At 50.8% G+C, this 21384-nt stretch overlaps 1 protein-coding gene across 1 annotated transcript; it reads left to right on the plus strand.

The window, feature by feature from the left end:
• The first annotated feature begins 1308 nt into the window (after positions 1-1308).
• LOC132243689 (olfactory receptor 2G3-like) lies at positions 1309-16616 on the plus strand. The gene is made up of 2 exons (XM_059714081.1): positions 1309-1923; positions 15622-16616. Exons 1-2 carry the CDS (start codon positions 1309-1311, stop codon positions 16561-16563), a joined length of 1557 nt encoding a protein of 518 aa, XP_059570064.1. The 3' UTR covers positions 16564-16616.
• Positions 16617-21384: the final 4768 nt, after the last annotated feature.

The following is a 21384-nucleotide window of genomic DNA, read 5'->3' on the forward strand; positions in this document are numbered from 1 at the left end:
GAACCAACTTCCAAGGGAAGTGGTGCTTGCTCCTACCCTGGGGTCTTCAAAAGGAGGCTAGATAATCACCTTGCCGGGGTTGTTTGACCCAAGCACTCTTTCCTGCCTGTGGCAGGGGGTCGGACTTGATGATCCGCTCAGGTCCCTTCCGACCCGACCAACTATGAAACTATAAATCCAGACTGTTCTACTAGAATGAAAGAACATCTGCTGTAGATCACTGGCTCAAAGGAATCTGGGGTGGTGTGGGTGGCAGGGCACGTGGTTGACAGCCCAGAACTTGCAAACTTTGAGGCCAAAGCGGAGGCGCTTGCTGTGCAGCCCTGTCAGGTTCCAGCTATTCTGTGCATTCCGTTAAGTATCTTGTCATAAGGACACGAAAAAGGTAAGGACTGGATCACCTACAAGGCATATTCTGTATTACTGGGAACTGGTCCTTTGAGTAAAAAGGCTCTCAACTAAGAGCGTGTCCAGGTACTAATCTACCAACAAGCATGTCTAACACCTGGGTTGTCCAGCTTCTTAAGCGGTTGGGGCTGGGTGCCTCCCAACCTGACCTTGGCACCAGTGGCAACATGTAGGAGGTGCACGGGGGTGCACATGCATCCCCTGAGAGCACTGGTGCACCCCCTGACTGGCCACACTTGCTGCTTAGGCAACGGGCGGGGGGCAGGTGGGAATGCCAGTACAAGCGCCATCTGAGGAGTGGAGAGAGATCAGCTGAGGGAGAAGTCCCCCGTCAGTGAGATTGTTCACAGGGGACCTCCCCCGCCACCCGGTCAGTGCATGGTTGCTGGGAGGGGCCTGACTAAGGCAGCGCCAGTTTCCCGTGCTCAGCACCTGGGACTGTCCTTCTGCACCACCTGCCTCCCAGGATGGGGGCAGGAAGCAGAAACCACAGGTCCTACAGGTAGCATGAAGGCCCCAGTTGCTACTGCAGCCAGAAGAAAGGGGGAAGTTGGTTGTTCCTGAGGGCTCAGGGCCTGCAAACTAACCCCCTGTAGGGCACATGTAGCCCACAAACCAAAATTTGGACAGTCCTATTGTAGACATTGTCACATCATTTCCTGTACTTGCTACCATTTTCTAGTCATGGATTGTACCTACCAATGCTCACAAACCCACCCCTCCAGCCTTTTCCAGATCTACTCAGTGGCAGTGTAGCTACTCTATGCTCAGTGAGCTGCACACCCCCCCTGGATTCACACACACTAGAAATTGCCAGTCACTATCCAATCCCTGTTATCACCAACCTCCTGCCTGGCTGAAGGGTCTTTGTCACCCTTCCTATTTCTGTACCTACAGGTGATGTACAGTAAAGCAGCATGGGGGAATCAGCACAAAGAAAACCAGAGTACTACTGAGGAATTCATCCTGCTGGGGATGTCTGATCAACCACAGTTGGAGCTGCTGCTGTTTGTGCTTCTTTTCATCGGTTACATGATGACACTGCTTGGGAATGTCACCATCATTGTCGTCTCCCGGCTGGACCCCCATCTCCGCACACCCATGTACTTCTTCCTCAGCAACCTCTCCTTCCTCGACATCTGCTATACTACCAGCGTTGGCCCCCAGATGCTGGTGAACTTCTTCAGTACGCGCAAGGCCATCTCCTGGGGTGGCTGTGTGGCCCAGCTCTACATCTCCCTTGGCCTGGGTTCCACAGAGTGCCTCCTGCTGGCAGTCATGGCCTTCGATCGCTACGCTGCTGTCTGCCAGCCCCTGCGCTACGTGACAATTATCAGCCATCACCGCTGCCTGCTCATGGCTGCTAGTTCCTGGCTTGGTGGTCTGGTCAATTCACTGGCACAGACAGTGCTAACTATACAGCTGCCACGGTGTGGTCGGAACCATATTGATCACATCTTCTGCGAGGTGCCCGCCCTGCTCAAGCTGGTCTGTGCTGACACTTCTATTATTGAGGCTGAGCAATTCTCTCTCAGTTTGATCTTCCTGGTGGTGCCTGTGAGCCTCATCCTGGTCTCCTACAGCTACATTGGTGCTGCTGTGATAAGGATTGGCTCGGCTGAGGGCAGGCGCAAGGCCTTCAACACCTGCACCTCCCACCTGGCTGTGGTGTCGCTCTTCTATGGCCCGGGCATCTACATGTACCTGCAGCCAACCTCCAAGGGTCAGGGCAAGATTGTCTCCCTGTTCTACACAATGGTCACCCCAATGCTGAACCCCCTGATCTACACACTGAGGAACAAGGAGGTACATGGAGCCCTGAGGAGGTTGCTTTGGAGAAAGTCAGGCCTTATAGGCTGGGGTTAGTCAATCGACCTGTAACCCTCTATTCCCTATACCTCGTGAAGCATTTCCCTTCTTTCCACTTCTACCCCCAAAATATCCCATTCCTTTTTAATTTCTTCAATTCTTCAAGTTTCTTCTATGTCCTGTGACCCATTATATGAAATAAGAAAATTATGAAAACGTTTCTTTTTCATCTAAAAACAAAGGGCATTGATACACATACTTTTGTCTACTCCTATGCTTCAGAAATCCAGTATGTTAGAGCAGACTTGGTTAATCAAGTCTGCCCTGCATGCAAGCTGACAGACCCGGAGTTGTGTCACATACGTTTGTATAAAACACCTGTGACGTGTTTTAGTTCAAAGGCTCACCACCACCCTTTTCTGTGTGCTGACACTCACTTCACTGTTTATGCACGTGCACATGCCCCAGCACTGGGCACTTTTCAAAGTAGCTGCTATTGTGGCACATGAATGTGTAAAACTGCCCATTGTTTCTGCCCCCATGATAATAAGGCATTGTGACCACAAGCCTGTTCTCCTTCTCATGTGACTCTGGCAGGCTGCATAGGGTGCCTGCCAGTTTAAGGGGAGATGCAGCCGGAGTACCTGGCTGCATGTGGGCCCAGAGCTAATTATGGGATAATCTAACCCAGGGAGTTTGCACGGGGTGACCAGGGCTGATGTGAGGGATTCATCTGACCCAGAAGGAGAGCTGGGATGAAGGCAGATATAAGCCTAGGCCCTGAGAAGGGCTGCAGCTCCAGAAGGAGGGAAATATTTGAGGTAGTCTGCAGGTTTGGGAACTAAAGGGGTGGAGGAGGTTCCTAGAGACTCAGGAAGGGCCCTGGGTGAGCCCAGAGAAAGGAGCTAAATGTATGGCGCCTATTGTGGAGTCTGGGTGAGGCTAGAGGGTCAAGTGAAAGGGACATATTGTAGGGTCTGGGTGTGCCCAGTAAAAGGAGCCAAGTATGTAGGACCTGATGAAGGGTCTGGGGCCTAGAAAGAATCAATGAGTGTCAGGCCTGACGAGGGGTCCAGGGGCAGAGACATGCCGAGTGTCCTGATGAGTTTTCTTGAGCCCAAAGACCAGAGCTAAGTGTAAGGGAACTATTGAAGGGTCTGTGGGGGGGTGGTCCAGCGGGATCAGGGAATGAGAGTCAGGGCCAGGGGGCCCCAAGGTGAGAGACTGAACTTGGGGACAGAGGGCCTGGGAGTCTATAGCCCAAAAGGGGTGAGGAATGGGGCTGGAAGTCTATAGCCCAGGAGAAGCAAATATACTCAGAGCAAGAAAGGCTGGAGACGGGTCCTGGTTAAGACCTAAACCTGCACTGTGCCAGCGCTGGTTGTCATGGTGGTAGGGCTGCTTGAGGTGGGGTAGACCCTTTACAGTGCCACTGATGGGGAACCCCAAGGAAGGGTGAGTATGGGACACCCAAAAACCCCAGCCCTCACTGCCTTGTGGGTCACCCTTTGGTGGGGAAATGCTAGTGGAGCACACCCTGGGAGAAAAGCTCTGGAAGGAGGTTTCCAGTGGCCCTAGGGTCCTGAGAGGGGCAGGGGTAATTACTAACAAGAGCAGGGGCAATTACTAACAGGGCCAGAGTGCCCATAGGCATAAGAGTCCAGTGAATGGCAAATTGGACCCCAGAGGATGGCCTGAGAGGGACTGAGCCCATAGAAGGGGTATTCATTAGCAAAGCAAGCAGACCCATGGGTGAGTGAGGGCTGGCACCTGGGTTTGACATCAGGAACCTCAACTGTCCCATGGGGGGCAAGGGCCCAAGAGGTGTTCAAAGGTTGAGGAGAGACCACTGCAGAGACTGCTGGACCTGGGGGAGCCTGGAGATCTCAACTGGCCTGAGGCAGGGCCAGGGCCTTGAAATGGATAGGCTGAAGGTCCATGTGTGACCACAGCCTGAAAGCAACAGGATCAAGGAGACTGTGATCCGCGTGATGATGGCTATGGTGGTGCCACCCTTGTTATGCAGGGTCCAAAGGAGAAAGTGAGAACAGCAGCCCTGAGGGTGAGAGTGGACACAGCAAGGAGAACAGGACCTGAGGCTGAGAGCAAGCCCAGAGAGAGCTGGAGCTTAGAGCAAGTGGAACCAGAAGTGGGACCAAAAGGGTCCAGTGGCAGCAGGAAAAAAGTGGGATCAGAGGTGTCCGGAGTCCCAGAGAGAGAACAGGAAAGTGGGACCAGAAGTATTCAGGAAGAGACCGAGGGGTCTGGGAGCTCAGAGAGGGGCCAAGTGGGAGACTGAGGGCTCTGAGGGCCCAGCGAGGAGCTGACAGAAAGACGAAGAGCTCTGGGGGCCCAGGGGAGGGCTGTGTGTGTAATGAGAAAACAGCCATGAGGATGACACCTGTGAGGCTTGGGACATGCAGTAGGGACAGCTTGGAATCATGCAATTAGCCCATGAAATACAGACCACAAACACCAGGAGGTCATTAAATTAAGATGAGGGCAGCCTCCTACATCTTAAATAACCATTTTACATCAAGGCATGGCAGGGAAGAAAGGCAAACTGCCCACAGAACATGGTAAAGGGAAATATTGTCAGCCTTCAGGGGCTCCATGGTGACCACTGGGGATGGTACCTGTGACAATGACTATGTCCAGATGTGGCACGACCTCACACCAGGCCTCTCACCACACGGTGGGAATTCTACTTCAGCCTGCGAGATGTGTTTCTAGGCTGCTGAGACTGCTATAGCATGCAGGCTATTATTAACCTATCCAGAGCCAGCTACCACATGCCACAGGATGATCTTATTTGACCCTGCGTTTTCCACCTGACGTTTTGTAACCAGTAAGAAGGGCATTTGCATTGTAAGAATGAGGCCTCACTACAGGCTCAGGAGGATCTGAAGCCACATCTGCCCTGTAACCTGTCCTGAATGTGAAGTAGGCAGAGCTGAGAAGCTCCTCTGCTCCTCCAGCTGTAGTTGGCTTACACAGAAGAGAGGGTTGCAAGAGTCCTGGAACCCAAAGCCGTGTCTACACGAAGCACATCTACTGTGTTCCCAATAATGCTTATTCATTTCATCCAATGACCACTGAATGCAAAGGGCATAAACAATTTGGGGAGCTCCTTTTCTACCAGACCAAGCACCTCCTCCCACAGCTACAGAATCAGGCTCCCTCTTGCATGTTCTTCTAGCTGTATGACTCGTGCATCCTTTTTCTCACAGTAAGTTAGTTTCAGCAGGCAGGGCGGTGCTCTCAGCCTTGCGTAAGCCATCGTCTGGGGCCCGGCACTACTCTGAGAATCGGGAGGTGAGAATCTCAGATGCAGTGGCTTTCAGTTTGGAAAGCAGAAGGCTGAGGTGGGGCTATGGCAGAGGTGTATAAAATCATGAGGGGTATGGATCAAGTAAACAGGGTATTGTTGTTCACCAAGTCCCAAAAAAATAGAAGAAAGGGACACCTGTTGAAATTAGTTGGTGACAGGTTTACAACTAACAAAAGAAAGTTCCTTTTTATGCAATGTGAATATAACTTGGAATTCATTGACACAGGATCTGGCAGAGGCTGATAAAGCAGCCAGTTCACAAAGAGACTGGAAAAATTCATGGATGATTAACGGCTATTGAACAGAATGGCTAGAGATGTTTTCCCTGGCATCTGTAACCCAAAAATGCCAGGGAGGTTATTGATTAGGGGATAGATCCATCTAAAAATGTCTGGTTCAATGCTCTCCCTGCATAGCACCCACTGCGGCATTGTTCTTGACAGGATGTTGGGCTAAATACACCATTAGTTCAACCGAGCACAGCAGTTGTCATGTTCTCATCTTATGTGGTCAAGTTCATAGTATCATAGTGCTTGGGGTCAGAAGGGACCTAAACAGATCATCAGGTCCAACCCCCTGCACTGGGCAGGAATGGGTGCCAGGGTCATATCACCCCAGCCAAATATCTGTCCAGCCTCCTCTTGAAGACCCCCAAGGTAGGAGAGAGAACCATCTCACTTGGGAGCCCATTCCAGAGGCTGGAAGCCCTAACTGTAAACTAATGTCTCCTGATGTCCAGCCTGAACCTGCTCTCTAACAATTTGTGGCCGTTATTCCTAGTAACCCCGGGTGGTGGTGGGGGGAACACAGCCTCCCCCAATTTTCACTGGTCCCCCCCTGGGGAGTTTGTAAATGGACACCAGGCCCTTTAGCCTCTCTTTGTAGGGCCTGCCCTGCTGCCCCTTTACCATGCAAATGGCCCTCTTCTGAACCCTCTCAGTGATAGGCATATCTCTCTTGAAATGCGGCACCCAGAATTGGATGCAGTACTCCAACTGTGGCCTGACCAATGCCACATAGAGGGGAAGGATCACCACCCTGGACCTGCTTGTGATGCATCTGTAGATGCATGACAAGGTCTGGTTAGCCTTGCTGACCGCCTCCTCGCATTGGCGGCTCGTTCATCCTGGAGTCAGCAATGACTCCAAGATCCCTTTTTGCCACCGTTTTGACAAGAAGGGTGTTCCCCAGCCTATGGGTGTGTTGCTGGTTCCTTCTCCCTAGATGCAGCCCCTTGCACTTGTCTGCGGTGAATTCCATCCTATTCTCATCTGCCCACCTCTGTAATTTGTCTAGAGTTTGTCTAAGTTGGAAGGGATGTCACCATTATCCAAGGTCATCTGGTCCAACCACCTGCATGAATGCATGACTGCTACTTCTTAATCATCCCTGTCTAATTATACTTATCCAGCCTCTGAGTCAAAACCTCTGAAGAAGGAGATCCCACAAGTTTTCCAGGCAGTCTATTCCACTTACCTCTGTCTGTGTTGAGCTCATTCTGTTGTTCCTAGTGCAGCCGTAATATTCCTAGCCCCACCCTGTTGGCTTAAAAATGGTATTAAAGGTCTGTGTTTTTGGAAATTTGCTTATAAGTATTTATATGTATTATAAGGGTCAAGATGGGCAGCAGGGGTTAAATGGATTTCTAAAGAGCTTGGGAGACACACGCAGCTTCTCATGGCCCTGAAAACAGACAGGCTGTCTAGCACAACAAGGCCAATGGATGGACAAGGCCTGAGAACTGAGCGGGCCATGCCATAACACGAGATCACAGCCTTCAAGGCAGACAGGTTTTCTAACACAACAAGGAGACACAGCCTGGGAACCAAAGTAGTATGTACCATACTGTCCCATAACACAAGGTAAGGGACACCAGCTACAAGGTCCCAGAAAGCAGGGGGCCTGAGTCCCGGTTTTGGAGAAAAGACCAAATTAGGAGTAGGCCCAGAAGACTATGTGGATGTGTCACCACAGAGAGACAGCCAACCAGAGATAGCCACAGATGAAGAGTCATCAAGGGGGAAGGAGAATACATAAGCAGAGACTCTAGATTAACAAAGGGTCCCTCCCTGTTCTTTCTCATCCCTTCCCGTTTCTCCTCCTTCTCCTCCCTGAAAGGGGTCCCCATCCCCGTCCCCCAGGAAGGGTCCCTGAGGTCAGCATGGACCGAGGGCATACCAGCCACCCATCTCATGCACCCCACTGGAGGGGGGCTGTGGGCCTCGGTATCCCACTTTCTGGCTACTGACACCTAAGAGAAAGTGCCTCAGAGTGGAGCCTGCGTCCTGACCAGACGTACTTTGATGACATCTCTACAAGTGGTGAATAGAGAATTGCTTGATTGTTTGCGTTGTTGCTTTTCTGTTCTTACTGGATATCAATAAACTCACCTATTATCAACTGGCAGGTGTTGTGGTCGGTCTGAGGGTTGTGCTCCCCCGGAAGAAAGATATAGGAGCTGTGTTCCTAAAATCCAGTGTCAACACATCCCATAGTTTCAAATCCCAGTCACTTGTGGGGACATGCAGCCTTCAACTGTGCAAGAGGGACTAAGTGGAACTGGAGGCAATATAGGACACCTCTCTCGATCTGTTCCCCATCCCGTTTCTGTTCTTTTGAAGGACTAGAGATACCCCCGTCAGCTGCCCAAATAAAAAGGCAACAAACCAGTCTCTCATTTATTCTGTAATTGCTCTGCCTTCAGAATGGATCTAAAAATGGAAAGATGCCTACTCAAGAAGCACTGCAGTGGTCCCATAGATGCACATGTTTGATGATTCAAAGTGGCCAAACAGAGAGAGTGCCCAGGTCATACTGAAAATCAAGTATACACAGTATTGAGTTTGGCAAAAATCATGGGACTTAAATCAATTATAACTTTTGCTGTCTCTTGCTTTGCTCCCCCAGTCCCAGGCCTAACCTGGGAGACAGCCTCCCTCATGTCTCACCACACCCCTGTCCTCCAGCTCACAATATCCCTGCTGACTCCTTACTTCTTCCTGCCCTGTTCCTGCATCCATTCCCAGGGTCCTTAGATCCCCTGCTGCTCCATGCTTACCCATGGAAGAATCACCGTGGTCACCCTTGGTTGGTACCAGGGATGTTTATGAGGCAGGAATCAACATCTGTGACTTCAGTGGGGTCACTCCTCTTGAAGGGAGAAGAAAATTTCTCTTAATTACTTTGGCAGGGTAACTCTGAGTCAACAGTGGGATGACTGAGGCAATATCTCCAATTTCTTCCAAAAGGGTGACACTGGATCAAGATTTGGATGACTGAAGGTAAGATACATGGGGCAGCATGAAATGGTTCATTTGTGTGCAGTAGCATTCCCTAATTCATATATAAATTACTGATTTGCATGAATAAATAAGAAACTCCTCCTAAAAGCAGAATGAACCACACCTGTCCACCAGGTATGTTGCTCTGAAGTTGAGGGGTGGGTGTGCCCTACTGAACACTGGACTAAAAGAATCCAGTGGGCACGATGCGGCCCGTGGGCCAGATGCAGCCCACCAAACCATTCTATCTGGCCTGCAGAGCCCCTAAAAAATTTAGAAAATGAATAGTTATCTCCTCCTGGCTGCCTGTCATGCAGCCAAAACTCAATAACCAGCCCTCCTCCTGGCTTGCCAAAACTCAATAACCAGCCCTCTACCCAAAATAATTGCCTGCCCCTGCATTAGGGCAATTCTATATTCCTGTTCATTTCTCCAAGCCCGCCTCCTCTCCTGAGCCTTGAATTCACATTCAGTTGGGTTCCTTCTGGATTCACTTCAGTTCATTTCTGAACTGCGCACACAAACTTTACAATGATCTGCCTGCACTTTCCATGGGGCTCCTCAGAGGCTGCAGCACAAACAGGACATGTATTTAATAAGACCCAGGTATTTTCTCGGTTCTCTCCAGGCACAGCAGGTGCCAAGATGTTTACAATGCCCACCATCTGCAGCCTAAAGAGGAGTCAGGGGCATCAGCACCTCCAATTCAGGCTCACATCTGCTGGGCCTGCTTGTGCAAGGCATCCACCAAAATCTCCTTTGTTCAAGTCAGGTGAGGGAGGGCCCAGCATGGAGTCACTCAGGGGCATGTCACACACAGCCCAGGGCTTTCCTGACAGGGCTGGAAACAGGGAGAAAGAAAAATCCAGCCCAGGCCAGAGCACCAGCATACTCGGATCAATGCTTGACCTCCCACCTTAGCCAAAGTCTCACGAGCCAGCTAACCTAATTTGCTCTATCTCTTTGTTGCAGCTCAGGCACCAGACAGGTTTAGGGCATTCAAAATGTTTGCAAGACATCACTGGCCACCTAGCCCAGTACTCCACACCCCTCCTTATGCACATTCTCTGGCCAGATGGACAGGTACCCATTTTGTACAACAGTACAGCATTGGCCACTTACTTTATTACTCACTACTGCTGGACTACCGATCAGTGGCCAGAATCCAAGAATTAAACAAGCTTTGCTGTAAGTTGACTGATTGGCCAGCTAGTGCAGCACATATCCTACTGAACCATGGGTCCGCAACCAGTTTAGTGCAGCAGGCTGCCGTGGCCTGCTACTCCCCTCCTCAGTTTCCAAGCTGGGTGATGCCACCATCACCTCCATCCTTCATGGCACAAGCACCTGATTCCTAACCCTGACACCTGGGGTGTAAAGGCACGGGGCTGAATTTGTTGGTGATGGTAGGCACCTGCTCCAGGAGAAGAGGGGGAGTAGAGAGGAGGGCTGTGGAGGTGAGGTGCTGAAGAGCAGGGCAGCACTACAACACAGGATAACAAAGCAGCACACACTGTGCCAAACTGCATGCAGCTTATCACCTGTGCTACCACAGGCCAGTCCCAATCTTTTTACAGGCCAACATTAATGTACATATATTTATCACACTGTATGCTGCATACAAGTGCCGCTACAGGGTACCCACCTCTAGAGGCCTATTAGTGCCTATGCCCTCCAGTTTCCCCCATATTCAGTAGTCTCTTCTGCCACGTCTTGAAGTCAACATTAATAATGGAGACTGCACGGAGGGCAGGGCACCCTTTCAAAGAGGCAGGCCTTGTCTGCTCCAAGGTTTCTCCCCTTCCCCCACCTTTATCTGGAATTGAGCCCTTGCTGAGCCCTTTAGCTCAATGCTCTCTATTCAGGGACACCAGCTCCTGGCCTCAGGTTCCAGCACCCTCAATATCTGCTATGTAGGCAGCTATGGGCTTTGGCTCCAGTTTTTCCCTTGCCACTTCCTGCCTGATAGGGGAAGCTCGACCTCATGTGGTCACAGAGCATACTTTAACCCCCCGGATTCACAGTCCAGGCTCAACCTCATGTGGCCACAGCACCGACTCTACTCATTATCCCCTGCCCACTCAGTGCAGTTTCATGTTTAGGGTGTCCCCAGTCACCCCCTATCACTGTTCTCCACCTCCCCTACAGCCACAATCCAGCTCTCCAGAGAAAACAAGAACTACAAAATACAAGCACCAGACCCAGTTCAAAGGACTGTCCCACACAGGGCTCCCCATGCCCCTAGGTGGTGGGCTCCAAGTAGAAAGGAAAACAAAACAGGAAGTGCCCAGGGTGCTCAGCTTGCTTCCTTGCAGAGCCCCCAGCTTCGCTTCACTCAGGGCTGCCTCCTGAGTCCTCTCACCACCGTCTGCACTCCGGTCCTAACACCTCTCAGAGAAGGTCCCATCCCTGGAGGCTTCCACAGCCAGATGACCACCTTGGCTTGAGGCTTGGGCTTGTACAGGGCTTGCTGGGTCACAAGACCCCTCTACTTTTGCCCCTGGGCCAACAGGCTCTGCCTGCACCTGGACCCCATGGCCATCTTGCTTCAGGCTCCCCTGCTTGTGAGTTTGCCTGTGGTGTCACCAAAGGGGCAGAAGCAGGAGAGATACAGAGATGAAGCAGAAGGAAATGAGAGCAGAGGGGGGACTCAGAAGAAAGGACTGGGAAACCAGGGGGAAGGGACCTCTACCAGGGATCAGATGCACTGGCAAACACACAAAACATAAGAGAGGACAAGGTTGAATGTGGTGGATGATGGAGAGGAGAAGGCCCAGACACCCCTGGACAACCATTCCCATTCTGGTAACGGGTTGGGGCCGATGAAAAGAGTCCAGGAATCTGGAAATCCAGCGCTGCACTGCTCTAACCATTAAACCCCACTCTCCTCTCACACAAGGGAGATTCCCGGAGTCCAGAGTCTCAGCCGCACCCTCTGGTCCCCAGTTCCTCCCATGCTCAGCTCCTCGCTCTCACTTCCACACAGCTCCACTACGCATTGATTTTAGCCCTGCGCTCAGAACAGGGAAACAGGCTAACAACTTTCCCAGCTCATCTCATAGCCATGTAAGGACAAGAGACACAGCAGAGCAGCTTGACGCCCATGGTGGCAGCAACACAAAGGACAGCACCAGATGCCTCCTTGCCAATGGTGATGGGTGGTCAGCCACCGCTGTGCCGGTGACTGTATTTGGTGCCCTCAACAAAAGGGACCTCTGGTCACCCACACTGTTTTCCCATGCCCTTCTGTTGAAAAGGACAGGTCTGGGCAGCCATCCACATGCTGCTGGGTCTGGGTTGCTTTTACAAATGACAAGGCAGGGCTGCGAGCTGCGAAAAGAGACCTGGAACCAGGGGGAGCCTGTGATGGGGCAGGACCCATATGCTCCACACAGCGCTGTGACCAGATGTGGGAAAGGCCCGAGGGTGAGAGGTCACTTCCCCGGTGCTCCCTCGGGGGGTCCCGCTGTTGCAGGAGTCTCATGCTGTATTTTGGATGTAGCTCCCCCGGGCTCCATGTCTGCTCCCAGCCAAGTGCCCAATGCCACACACAGCTTCAGCTTCCATTCACGCTTTGCTCCACCCCTTCCTCCTCCCTCCCCTTGCCTCCTCCCCTTAACAGCCATGGCCTTTAGAGCTAGGGATTGTGAGCTGTAGATGGGAGGCAAGCACAGCCAAAGACATGGAGCTTCAGACCTGAGCTTGTGTCTCTGCAGGACACAGACCAGGTCTGTGAGCCCAAAGACAGCAGGTCTAGGCTGCGGCAGGGCACATGGCCGTGTAGACATATGGGCCACTCACTCCTGCATCCACTCCCCACCTGCAGACCTTTCCAACTCATGCTTCTTAGCTTTCTGCATATTTCTATCTCCCAATTTGTCCCCTACTTTGTCTCTCTATATATACTCGTCTCTAACCAATTCTCTCTGTTCACACTTGTGTCCTCTCACTTGTCATTCTCTCTCCTGTAACCAATTTCTTATCCATCTCTTTCTCTCCTACTGTATCCTTCTACTTTTAATTGGCCCCTTTAGATCCTTTTCTTTAATCATTTTTTTATCTATACATCAGATTTCTTTCTCTTTCCATTTCTTTTTGTTCCCATCCATCCACCTTTTCAGGTCTCCCTTTCTTCATCTGTCAATCAATATGTCTTTTTCTGTCACTTTGTTTTTTTTCTTTTTATTATTTTATCACTCTCCCTCTGTCCTTTTATAAACATCCACCCATCACCGTGTTTTTCCTTCTCCGTATTCCCTGCCTGGCAGTGCTGCAGCCACTGTCTCCTTACAGCTGAGCTTGTCTCTCTCCATCCTTCTTCATTTCTCCCTCTCACACACACACTTTGTCCTGGGCACAGCTGGCATTTCTAATTCTCCCATCACCAGTGTCAATGGTCTCTGAGGAGGCTGTTCCAGCAGAGACAGACTTAGGACACCCCTGCCTGGCAGCAGTGCACTGACACAAAGGTCTGCATTGTCTCCGGATCTCTTACAAAAAAACAAGCCTTGGTACCAGGACCGGGGGACCTCACAACAGGGTGTTGCTGGTTCTGAGGGGCTGCGCTTCTCTCTGACCGAGCCTTCCCCCAAACCACTGGGATGTGAAGCAGCTGTTGCTGCTCTGGACCTCCAGAGCCAGCTTCAAGCAATTCTGCTCCTCTGCACCAGGCAGGACAGCAAGAATTACCCTGCCTATGGTGCCTCAAAGCCATTGCAGCTCCACAACCAGGTGCTTCCATCTCCCTGGCAAGAGGGAGATCAGAGATCATCAATCTGGAGTCTGCCCACAACAACTGAACTACTGGGCACTGTCCAAGAAGGAGAGATTGGGGTGATCAAACCAACACGAAATGGAGGTGAGTCTGAGCAACAGAGGGAAGGGTTCAACATATCCTATGGGGTGAGGAGAGGGAAGAGCAGAATGAGTGGAGGTAAAGACTGACCGACTGTCTTGGGCTAACACTGTGATAATGGGAGTGACTGACTGACTGATTAACTAACTAGTTGCTACGTGGCAGGATCTGGGCAGTATGATCACTGAAGCCCCTTGAAAAGTCCAGCACAGTTTGTGTCGTTACTGGATAAGACAAGAGCTAGTCCCAACTGTGCACTTGTATGTTATGGCACCTTTGATCTGGTTGTGCAGAACCTCAGTACGATTACAGGTGGGTTCAGGATTTCCTGCACAGCATCCAGTTGGCAGATCTGGGCATGGAATATTTTCCAGGCTCCTTCTCTGTTCTTTGCTCCAATTTTACTTTATTCCTCACAATCTGGCTCTAGGACAGACAGTTGCGGGGTAACACTGAACCTGTACCATGACAAGACTCAGAGGCTCAAGTGAAGCTCTGTAGCCCATTACTGCAGGGTCTATGCATGCACTCAGTGAGAGACGGTCTCCGTCTGAGCTGAGATTAGGATCCTTCTGTGCCAAGCACTACACAGACACATAGGGCGAGGAAGCTCCTACCCCAGCAGAGATGCAGGCCCTGTTTGCTGTGCTTTGCACAGACACCCAGGGAGAAAAAGTCCTTAATTCAATTGAGACAAGGTCACATTGTTTAGGGTGCTTCACAGACAGGTCTGGAGAGAGAAAGAAATTTAACAGTCTAGGTACCCCGATTTAACTAGGTAAGAAGCACAATGGAGAGGGAAAAGGGTTATTATTCAATATTTAAACAAAGAGAATAGATATATACTCAGAGGGTGCATCTACAAGAAATGCTTACTACACAGTAGCCTAATAACACTGCGCAGGTGTGTTCAGGGCAAAAGCCCTGCTAATACGTTACTGTACAGTCTTATCAGGCCGCTGCACAGTAAGCAGCAATAAAAAAATGCCTGTGTTACTGTGCAGTTGCGTGAGTTACTGAGCATTGAATTAGTACTTGGATAACCAAATACTGAACTTAATGTGTAGTAACTATGGCTCATTAATCAACGTGTAGACATGCCAAGAGAGATGGAGGGACTGGCCAGAGATCATGTAGTGAGTTTGCAGCAGGAAAGGGAACAGAATTCCAGTTTCTTCACTTCTCACCCTAGAATAAGCCACAAAACCACCCGCCCAGACGATCATTTTCCAAGTCTATCTGTCACTCACCCTCTCTTTCATGCCTCTCACAAGGTCATCACTTCAACTGAGAAAATTCAGCCAGGCAGCAGTGGCCAAAAACACTCTTGCTTTCTGACTTGGAAGAGCTGTATGAGAGCCAGGGTCTTTCTTGGCACTGCTCCACTCTCTCCCCCTGCATGTCCTGGCTTCTTAGAAAAATTTACAAATCCAGGGAGATCATTAATTAATATGTATCAAAGACATTGATGGGGAAATCCTGTATTTCAGCTTTTCTCCCATCCTATAAAGTGAGCATGGAGGCCCAGCCTGCTATTGCAGCCAGAGCAGTGGGGGGCACTGCTACTAGCTGCAGGCTCAGGGACTGCAAACTAACCCCTTGTAGGCCGCATGCAGCCCACGAGCCAAAAGTTGGACAGCTTCATTATAGACATGTTCATTTCATCTCTTTCACCTGCCACCATTTCCTAGTAATAGATTCAACAGTGCTACAAATGCCAACAAACCTACCCTTCCAGGCTTTTCCAGAACCACTCACTGGGGGTGTAGCTACTTTCAGCTCATTGAATTGCACAGCCTTCCAGGATTCACGCACACCAGACACTGCCAGTCACACTCCAATCCCTGTTATCACCAACCTCCTGCCTGCCTGAAGGGTCTTTGTCAGCCTTCCTATTTCTGTACCTACAGGCGATGCACAACAAAGCAGCATGGGAGAATCAACATGAAGGAAACCAGAGTACTACTGAGGAATTCATCCTGCTGGGGGTGTCCGATCAACCACAGTTGGAGCTGCTGCTGTTTGTGCTCATTTTAATCAGCTACATGATGACACTGCTTGGGAACATCACCATCATTGTCATCTCCCGGCTGGACCCCCGTCTCCACACACCCATGTACTTCTTCCTCAGCAACCTCTCCTTCCTCGACATCTGCTACACCACCAGCCTTGGCCCCCAGATGCTGGTGAACTTCCTCAGTACGCACAAGTCCATCTCCTGGGGTGGCTGCGTGGCCCAGCTCTACATCTCCCTTGGCCTGGGTGCCACAGAGTGCCTCCTGCTGGCAGTCATGGCCCTCGATCGCTACGCTGCTATCTGCCAGCCCCTGCGCTACATGACAATTATGAGCCATCGCCTCTGCCTGCTCATGGCTGCCAGTTCTTGGTTGGGTGGTCTGGTCAATTCACTGGCACAGACAGTGCTAACTATGCAGCTGCCACGGTGTGGTCGGAACCATATTGATCACATTTTCTGCGAGGTGCCTGCCTTGCTCACGTTGGCCTGCACTGACACTTCCTTCAATGAAGCTGAGCTATTTTCTGTAAGTGTGATGCTCCTGGTGGTGCCTGTGAGCCTCATTCTGATCTCCTACGGCTACATTGGTGCTGCTGTGATGAGGATCCGCTCATCTGAGGGCAGGCACAAAGCCTTCAGCACCTGCACCTCCCACCTGGCTGTGGTGTCTCTCTTCTATGGCCCAGCCATCTACATGTACCTGCAGCCTCCCTCCAAGGGTCAGGGCAAGATTGCCTCCCTGTTCTACACAATGTTCACCCCAATGCTGAACCCCCTGATCTACACACTGAGGAACAAGGAGGTACATGGGGCCCTGAGGAGACTGCTTCGGAGAAAGCCAGGCCTTACAGGTTGGAGTTAGTCAATCAACCTGGGGTCCTGTGTTCCCCATGCCTCCTGCAGCATTTCCCTTCATTCTACTTCTAGCCCCAAAGTATCTCATTCTTTTTACTCTCTTCAGTCCTTCAGGTCTCTTCTGTCTCCTGCGACTGATAATATGAAATCAGAAAATTATCCAAAGGCTTGATTTTCATCTAAAAAGAAAGGTTCTTCACCCAGGGTAATAAGACATTGTGACCCACAGCGTGTTCTTGTGATGTGACTCTGGCAGGCTGCATAGAGCACATGCCAATTTAAGGGGAGATGCTGCTGGAGTAGCAGCCTGCAGGTGGGTCCACAGCTAATTATGGGGTCATTTGACCCACGTAGTCTGCAGGCAGTGGCTAGGGCTGATGGGAGAGATTGATCTGACCCAGGAGGAGAGCTAGGCTTACTGGGATATAAGCCTGCGCCCTGAGCAAGACTGCATGTCCAGAAGGTCAGCATTTGAAGCAACATTTGAGGCAGTCTGGAGGTCTGGGAGGGAACTAAAGGGGTGGCAGAGGGTCCTAGGGACTCAGGAAGGGGTCTGGGTGAGGCCAGAGATATGGGCATGTGTGTGGGGTTGGGGTAAGCCCAAAGAGAGGAGCTAAGTGTATGGTGTATTGTGGGGTCTGGGTGAGCCTAGTTAGAAGAGCCAACTGTATGGGACCTATTGTGGGTCGAGGTGAGACTAGAAAGAGGGACCAAGTGTATGGGACCTATTTTGGGGTCTGGGCGAGCCCAGAGAGATGGGCAAGTTGGGGTGGGGGAGGGGCACACACACACACACACACACACACACACACACACACACCCCCACACACCCCCCTCAGGTGTGTTGGGGTGCAATGGACATGCATGCACGCACAGAACTCAGGCCTAATGAGGTGTCCAGGGGAGAGAGAGAGGCCAAGTGTGAAGGATGTGATGAGGTTGGGCAGGGTCCAAAGGGGAAAGTGAGAACAGAGCCCTGATGCTGAGAGTGGACCCAACAAGGAGAACAGGACCTGAGGATGAGAGCAAGCCCACAGAGAGAGCTGGAGCTTAGAGAAAGTGGAACCAGAAGTGGGACCACAAGGATCCAGAGGCAGCAGGAAGATAGTGGAATCAGAGGTGTCCAGAGGCCCAGGAAGGGGCCAGGAAAGAGTGAGAGTAGAAAGGATCAGAGAAAGTGTGGGACCAGAAGGATCCAGGGATCCAAGGATCCAGGGAGAGAGCAAGGGGCCTGGAAGCTCAGAGAGGGGCCGAGTGAGAGACTGAGGGGTCTGAGGGCCCAGCGAGGAGCTAACAGAAAGACCAAAAGCTCTGAGGGCCCAGGGGAGGGCTGTGTGTGCAATGAGAGAACAGCCATGAGGATGACATCTGCGAGGCCTGGGGTGTGGTGTAGGGGTAGATTGGAGTCACACAATTAGCCCATAAAGTGCAGACTACAAACACCAGGTGGTCATTACATTCAGAGACGGGCAGCCTCACACAACCTACATAACAATTTTACATCAAGGTGTAGCAGGCGAGAAGGGCAAACTGCCCTCCAGGGGCTTCACAGCAACCGCTGGAGATGATACCCTGTGGTCAGAGGTGTCCAAAGGCCCAGAGGTGTCCAAGGAAAGTGCAGGAGCCAGAAATGTCCATGGAGAGACTGACGGGCCTGGCAGCCCAGATTGGGTTCATGTGGGAGACTAAGGGGAGGTGCTGAGGGAAAGACAGAGATCTGAGGGCCCAGCCATTGAATGTAAAGGTCATAAACAATGCCTGGACTAGGACTGCTTTTCTACCAAACCAAGGACCTCTTCCTGTGGCTAAAGATTCAGGCTCCCTCTTGCATGCTCTTCCAGTTTTATGACTCTTGCATCCTTTTTCTCACAGTCAGTTAGTTTCAGCAGGAGGGGCGGTGCTCTCAGCTCTGCACAGGCCATGGTTTGGGGCTTCTGGCACTATTATGAGAATTGGGAGGTGAGAATCTTAGACTCAGAGGCTTTCAGTATGGAAAGCAGAAGCATAAGACAGGGTTATGGTAGAGGTCTATAAAATCATGAGGGGTATGAATCAAGTGAGTAGGGAACTGTTGTTCACCAAGTCCGGGAACAATAGAAGTAAGGGACACCTGCTGAAATTAGTAGGTGACAGGTTTACAACTAACAAGGGAAAGTTCCTTTTTATGCAATGTGAAGATAACTTGGAATTCATTGCCACAAGATATGGTGGAGGAAGATAAAACAGCCAGGTTCAAAAAGAGATTGAAGAAATTAATGGATGATGGATGGCTATTGAACAGAATGGCTGGAGACGTTTCCTCGGGCATCTGTAACGCAAAAAGGCCAGGGAGATTATTGATTTGGGGATAGATCCATCTAAAAACGTCTGGTTCAAAGCTCTCCCTGCATAGCACCCACTTCGAGACCGTCAATGACAGGATGTTGGGATAAACAGACCATTACTTAAACCCAGCATGAACACATCATGTTCTCATCCTATGTTGTTAAGTTGGAAGGGATGTCACTGTTATCCAAGGTCACCTGGTCAACCATCTGCATGAATGCATGAATGCTACTTCTTAATCATCCCTGTCTAATTATACTTATCCAGCCTCTGCATCAAAACTGCCAAAGAAGGAGATCCCACTAGGTCTCCAGGCAGTCTATTCCACTTACATTTGTCTGTGTTGAGCTCATTCTCTTGTTCCTAGTGCAGCCGTAACTTTTCCAGCCCCTCCCCATAGCCTCAAATCCCTGTAAAGCTTAGGGAGAGCTAAAGCCTGGCCCACCAATTTCCAGAACAGGTGTCGTAACAAATAGGCCATTACAGGTGAGTGGTACTTCCACTGCTGCCCTCAGCTGAAACTGGATCACAGCGACCTGAACCAGGTGAGGGATCCAGCTATTTTGTGTCTTCTGCACTGAGTGATGGACAATCACTTTTGGTGACATACAGACTTTGACCGTGCAGGAGGGACTAAGCAGAACTAGAGGGAATATAGGACGCCTCTCTCGATCTGTTCCCCATCCCCTGTTTCTGTTCTTTTGGATGACTAGAGACACCCCCATCAGCTGCCCAAATAAAGAGGCAACAAACCAGTCCCTCATTGGTTCTGTTAGTGCTCTACCTTCAGAATGGATCTAGACAAAAATGGAAAGTTGCTTACTCATTTCAAGTGGCACTACAGCGGTCCCATAGATGCACATGTTTCATGACTCAAGGTGGCCAAAAAGAGAGAGTGCCCACGTCATACTGAAAATCAGGTATTCACAACATTGAGTTCAGCAAAAATCATGGGACTTAAATAAATTATAACTTTAACAGTCTGTTGTTTTGCTCGCCCAGTCCCAGGCCTAACCTGGGAGACAGCCTCCATCGTGCCTCACCACACCTCTGTCCTCCAGCTCACAATATCCCTGCTGGCTCCTTACTTCTTCCTGCCCTGTTCCTGCATCCATTCCCTGGGTCCTCAGCCCTCAGACCCCTTGCTGCTCCATGCTTACACATGGAAGAATCACGGTGGTCACCCTTGGTTCATACAAGGGGAATCTGAGGCAGGAGTCAACTGTGATTTCAGCAGGGTCAATCCTTTTCAAGGGAGAAGAGAATTTCCCCTAATTACTTTGGCAGGGTGACTCTGGGTCACCAGTGGGATGACCAAGGCAATATCTCCAATTTCTTCCAAAGGGTGACATTGGATCAAGATTTGGATGAATGAAGGAAAGGTACATGGGGCAGCATTGGCAACACATAGGGGGTGCACACAGGTGCATGTGCACTCCCTGAGATTGGTGGTGCACCCCCTGCAAAAAAGTGGTACCTACAATGCCAGCGATGCCTATGGGTGGTTGCCACTCACCACCCTCCTGCCCTCGCTGCTGACATTGCCAGCAGCATCTGCGGGTGGTCGCCGGCTGCCGGTCAGCACTTACCACGCTCCTGCCATGCCGTGGACAGTGCCATGGCCACCTGTGGGAGCTAACCATTTGCTGCTGCCCTGCTCCTGCTGCCAACAGCGCCAGTTCCACCACCACTTATGGGAGCTAGCTGTGCCCACCCCCAGCCTCCAGTGGCACGCAGCATTCATGTGGGGTAGCATGAAATGGTTCATTTGTGTGCAGCAGCATTCCCTAATTCATATATAAATTCCTGACTTGTGTGGATAAATTAGAAACTCCTCCTAAAAGCAAAATGCACCACACCTGTCCACCATGTGTGTCGCTCTGCAGCTGAGGGGTGGGATGCCCTACTGCACCCTGGACTTGAGGGACACTGGCCACATCCACTAGGGCAATTCTACATTCCCATTCATTTCTGCAGCCCTGATTCCTCTCCTTTGCCCTGAAATTGCATGGAGCTCAGTTCCCTCTGGGTTCACATTGGTTCATTTCTGAACTGGGCATAAAAATCTTTTTATGATCTGCCTGCACTTTCCATGGGTGTCCTCAGAGGCTGCAGGACAAAAAGGAAATGTATTTAATAAGACCCAGGTTCTTTCTAAGCTCTCCCCAAGAAGAGCAGGTGCCAGCATGCTAACAATGCCCGTTGCGCCACAACCTGAGGTCTAATGAGGAGTCAGGGGCACCAGCACCTCCAATTCAGACTCACATCTGCTGGAGAGGCTTGTGAAAGGCATCCACCAAAACCTCCTTTGTTCAAGTCAGGTAAGGGAGGGCCCAGCATGGAGACTCCGCAGAGTCACTCAGGGGAATGTCACACACAGCCCAGGGCTCTCCTGACAGGGCTGGAAACAGGGAGAAAGAAAAATCCAGCCTACGCCAGAGCACCAGCATATTCGGATCAATGCTTGACTTCCCACCTTAGCCAAAGTCTCACGAGCCAGCTA

The sequence above is a fragment of the Alligator mississippiensis genome, chromosome 11 (genome assembly GCF_030867095.1).
Source record: "Alligator mississippiensis isolate rAllMis1 chromosome 11, rAllMis1, whole genome shotgun sequence".
NCBI lineage: Eukaryota > Metazoa > Chordata > Crocodylia > Alligatoridae > Alligator > Alligator mississippiensis.